General features: G+C 40.1%; 1 protein-coding gene across 1 annotated transcript; it reads right to left on the bottom strand.

Moving 5' to 3' along the window:
• Positions 1-453: 453 nt before the first annotated feature.
• LOC102850275 (chromosome unknown open reading frame, human C8orf47) lies at positions 454-3,990 on the bottom strand. The gene is made up of 2 exons (XM_006900363.1): positions 2,994-3,990; positions 454-566 (listed from the first exon to the last, which is right to left on the bottom strand). The coding sequence occupies exons 1-2, from the start codon at positions 3,988-3,990 to the stop codon at positions 454-456; spliced, it is 1,110 nt and encodes a 369-aa protein (XP_006900425.1).
• Positions 3,991-4,685: the final 695 nt, after the last annotated feature.

Genomic DNA, 4,685 nt, shown 5'->3' with positions numbered 1-4,685 from the left:
ATTCACACTGTTTTATTGTTGTTCTTCATTCATATTCCTTCGTAGTAGTGACTGAATTTATTATTGTGAGGTGACAAAATTGAGTTTCTTTCTCCATCCACTTGTACCAAGATTGACACTGAAGTTCTCATTTTCCACATTGAATGGATCTACTGCCACACTGAGGAGAGTCCTCACACTCGTAAATAATCGTATGTCTTAGTTTTCAATGGTTCTGGATAATGTAGGTTTAAATGTATAACTATTCTAAGTAGCAAAGAAAACCGTTCATGGTTTAGCAGTTTTATGGAACAAGCAGACAAGAATAACTCACTATCGTAATTTCAATATTTTGTCTACACTTCTTGTCCAAAATACATATATGAGACCTATAACTAAAAGCTTAACTGCCATTTTTCTGTCTTCTCTATAATAAAACACTGTGTCCCATCCTCCTCCTACCGCCATGCCTATCTATGTGGCTGCTGAAGGGTCCACAGCTTCTCCTGTTTCTTCTTCTTTTGTTTCAGCCTCTTCATTTACTTTCTCATTCTCCACCTCAGTTTCAACCTTTTCTCCGGTCTCACCTGGAAAATGAACCAAAGCAAACTTGGAAATATTAAGAGACACTCATTTCATGTTAACAATAACAATGCATCAGAGAGCTGGACAATTACTAAGGATGACAGAAGAAGAATAGATGCCTTTGGGCTGTGGTGCTGGAAAAGAGCCTTGAACATATCAGGGACTGCCAAGAAAACAAACAGGTCTGTCTTGGAGAGAGTGAAACCAAGCAGCTTCTTGGAGGCAAGGATTTTGAAGCTCTATCTCACATATTTTGGCCACGTTACCCGAAGGGACCAGTCCTTGGAGAAGGACATCATACTTGAAGAGTGGAGGGACAAAGCAGGAGAGGAAGAACCCAGATAAGATGGATTGACACAGTAACTGGGGTAATGGGGATACGTGTGTAATGGGATAGTGAGACTGGCTCACGACAGAGCAGGCTTCAGAGCTATTGTACATAGGGTCACTATGAATCACAAGTGACTCAATAGCACCTAACAACAACATCATTCACAGTTTGCTTCCAATAGGAGAAGTTCTTGCTCTCTTTACATCTAGTTTTTCTAGAGGTGCCAAATAAGGGGAGGAATGGGATGCCTCTGGTGATGTCCCTGATTCCTGCAGGGAGCATCTGAGTCACAGCACGCTCTTATGGAAAACCAGGATGTAAAAATGAGCCAAGAAATTCGAGTGGAATATACTACAAATAGAAAGTTCCATTTATATCTACAGCAAAAGGTATGCCTGGTAATTATGATGCTTTATGGAAACAAGAGTTTAACCCTTCAAGATTGCCAGCATTTAAAAGTCTAGGTATTTCATGTTCAAATCTGTTTTCTTGATAAATATGCTTTGGCAACACTGTTCTCATATGAGATTAATCATCTGATACCACAGCAACTGCCCCTTCTGCAAGGGCTGTGCTTTCTACTCCGTCCTGGCCTCCCAGAGCTCCCTACAGTGCTACGATCTGTGCCCCCTACTTCATGCATTTGTATTATCCTAGCCCCTAAAGGAAGTCCCTGGTAGTGCTTGTGGTTAAATGCACGAGTATTAACCAAAAGGTTAGTAGTTCAGCTTCACCAAAAGGCACTTAGGAAGGTCACAGACCCTAGAAACCCTGTGGAGCTGTTCTCTTCTGCATATAAGGTGTTAGCATAGGTCTGAGGCAGCTTAAAGGCAGCTCTTTACTTCCTAAAAGAATTTTGAGTTTGCCACCTTTGATCCAAAAAAACACATACTCTTAGTTGCTTTTCCCTTCTTTCCAAAGTACTTTTTACACACTTTTATTTAAAAATTCACACCAATAGACTGAGGTAAGTATTTTTACATTCTGCCTTCCTTCACTAAATCTTCAGCCCCTGGATGGCAAGGGTTACCTCATATTCATTCTCACCTCCATCACCCAGCATTTAGTTAAGACTACAAAAGACACTGAGTTAATGAATAGAAGAATTTTACTGTACTGTAAACTAACATTTACCACAAGGTAAATCATTTCCCAAAAGAGAACATTATTTTTACATTGTGATTCCAGTAAAGAACAGCATAAATTCCATTTGGTTTTCTGCTGGTAAGATATCTTTTTGGAAGCAGGAGTGGCATCCACTTCCTAAATAACATGCCTCCGGAAACTCTATGAACTTTGATAAATGTCAATGGTTGTAGAGAGGCTTCAGGCCTTTTATTCATTGAGTCACTATGAGTCATGCTCAACTTGAAGGCAATCAACAAAAACAACAAGATATATTTTAAAATAATTTTATTTTTATAGCCAAACACAAGAATTTCTTTCATACTGCCCTCATAAAAAGATAAATATAGTCTTTTATTTTTTATAAAAATAAAAAGACGGTCAGAAACAGACTGACAGACCTTTTCTGAGGTTAAGACTGTTGTTGTTGTTGTGTACCTTTGAGTTGGAACAGACCCATAGCTAGTCGTCCAGCAGGTAGATGCAGTAAACTGCACGGGAGATCGCCCGTCTTTCTCCCATGGAGCAGTTGGTGGATTCAAATTGTGTACCTTTGCATGGGAAGCACAATTCCTTACCACTAAGCCACCAGAGCTCCTTCAGGTTAAGACTAGCAAAATGGAAACTGATTCATTATTTGGGCATTCATCTATTGAAATGTCAACTCCTCTACAAGCCATTTCTTTCTTTTGGCTTTGGTATGGTCAGGCCATACCTGTGGCTTTACAAAAGAAAAACTGAGGGGAAATTCAGAAATTGTAACATGCTGCTTTGATTCTATTACCAGTCAATTTCTAGACTACAGACTATTTGTTGGAAAGCGGAATTGAGCATTGAAACAAGGTCCATTTCCCAGGAATGTAAGCCTTTCCGTTTGGATCAAATGAACGTCAGTGACCTGAGAGACGGATCACTCCTAGAGCAGCTATTATGGAGTTCATCTAAACATCAAAAATCTTTTAACAATTTTTACCTTCAACGTGTTGGTCATCTTCATCGGTGTGAATTTCCCCGATCATTTCCACATTTGCTTCTGCCTCTGATGTAATTCCTGCTGGGTGCTCCACATTTCCAACTGTTACTTCTGGCTGGATTTCTTCCATGCTTCCAGGAACTTTAGGAGATTTATGGAGCAAATCATTCTCTACAGCTGTTTCTTCAAGCTGACTACTGTCCAATATTTCTAATGCCTTATCCTCTGTGGGAATCGTTTCTGGAATTTGAGGCTGCTCAATTTTTTCATCTGGTTCCTGAAGTTGCTGCTCTTTAACTGTCTCCTCAATCTGATTATGCTTCAACAGTTCTGATGCTTCACTGTCTTTGAGAACGGTTTCTGGAATCTGGGGTTGGTCATCCTTCTCTATTATTTCTTGAGGTTGTAGTTTTGAAGCTGTTTCCAGAGGTAGAATTTTCTCAGGTGTTCCTAGAGGCTTCATTTCACTGGCAGGTTGTAGGTTCTCAGGACCTTCCACTGTTCTAGAAGAGACCTTCTCTCCCACCGTCCTTAAAGGATCACCCTCAGCTTCTGTTCCTAATGGTTCAGTCTCAGCAATTCCTTTCAACGTCTGAGCCACCACCACTGATTCCACATCTTTCTTTTTTTCTTCCACTCCTGAGGTGTCATTTTTGCCACCTGCTTGAGGTGACCCAGACACCTCAGGTTCCTCTAGAAGCTGGGGCTTTTGTGTGGATTTTGGTTGATCTGCTAATTCTTTTTCCACTGGTCCTGGTTGATCAGCTGTATCCTTTCTCGTGGAGCTCAGGGGCTGTTCATGGAGGGATTTAACACCATTAGCTGTAGATGTTGCAGAGATCTTGAACTTTTCACGTGCAGGAAGGCTTTCTCTTTTAACATTGCCATAAAACGTGGATTCTTTTCCCATTTTATGCGGTTTAGGTTGGGCAAAGCAGGAGTCTTGCTCTTCTGTGGTTGACAGGCACTCATTTGAAGTAACTTTTTGATCATTCATTTAAAAAGAAAAGAGAAAATACAAATTATTATTTCATTTCTAATGTTGAGGAAGAGATTTTATATCACAAAGTAGATTTAATAACTCAAGACAATTCTCAGTGGAATTGTGTACAGAGAGGTTATGCCATGACTCTTCGAGTCAACTCTTATCACTATCTTCAGTTCAAGCATATCCTCTTAAATGTTAAGGTCCCTTAAAACCATGCCTTACTTTTGTGTACTTTTTATATATCTTTTCCCAACTCATGCCCTATATTCTAATTTCACACATTTTACTTCATTTTCTCATGTTATCTTTCTTTTCCCTTTCTCCTTTTCAGGTTTCACAGCATCTAGTCCCTGGATTGTGTAAAAAGAGCAAAGGCCAGCTGGGCACAGCCATATCTGACCTTTACCAACTTCACAAAAGGGGACTGTCCCCATCAACAGGATCAACAATGCGAAACCAATTCCCATGAGGTCAGATATGTCCCCAACACTCCCATAACGCTTCCTACTCATCTCAACACCAATCTTGCTGCTTTACTGAGTCCAAAAGCTGATGTGATTTCTCACAAACCACACAGAACCATATTGGAAAGTAAAAAAACTATATTTCAGGTTAGTAGCAGGATACAGTCAGGACAGCTTTCCAAATGTACTTGCTGGCACCTTGAGCTTTATGGCTTTAGGCCAGTGTTACAATATTCTCAG

The sequence above is a fragment of the Elephantulus edwardii genome, unplaced genomic scaffold (assembly GCF_000299155.1).
Source record: "Elephantulus edwardii isolate Elephantulus edwardi_28Jun2011 unplaced genomic scaffold, EleEdw1.0 scaffold00282, whole genome shotgun sequence".
Taxonomy (NCBI): Eukaryota; Metazoa; Chordata; class Mammalia; order Macroscelidea; family Macroscelididae; genus Elephantulus; species Elephantulus edwardii.
Note: the sequence above shows the minus strand (reverse complement) of the source record. Positions and strands in the feature narration are given on the sequence as shown.

Excerpts from the sequence above, each read along its gene's own strand:
- LOC102850275 (XM_006900363.1), bottom strand. The coding sequence starts at position 3,990 with ATGAATGATCAAAAAGTTACTTCAAATGAGTGCCTGTCAACCACAGAA. Across the intron at positions 567-2,993 it reads AGATGACCAACACGTTGAAG|GTGAGACCGGAGAAAAGGTT; the intron begins GTAAAAATTGTT and ends TTCATTTTCCAG.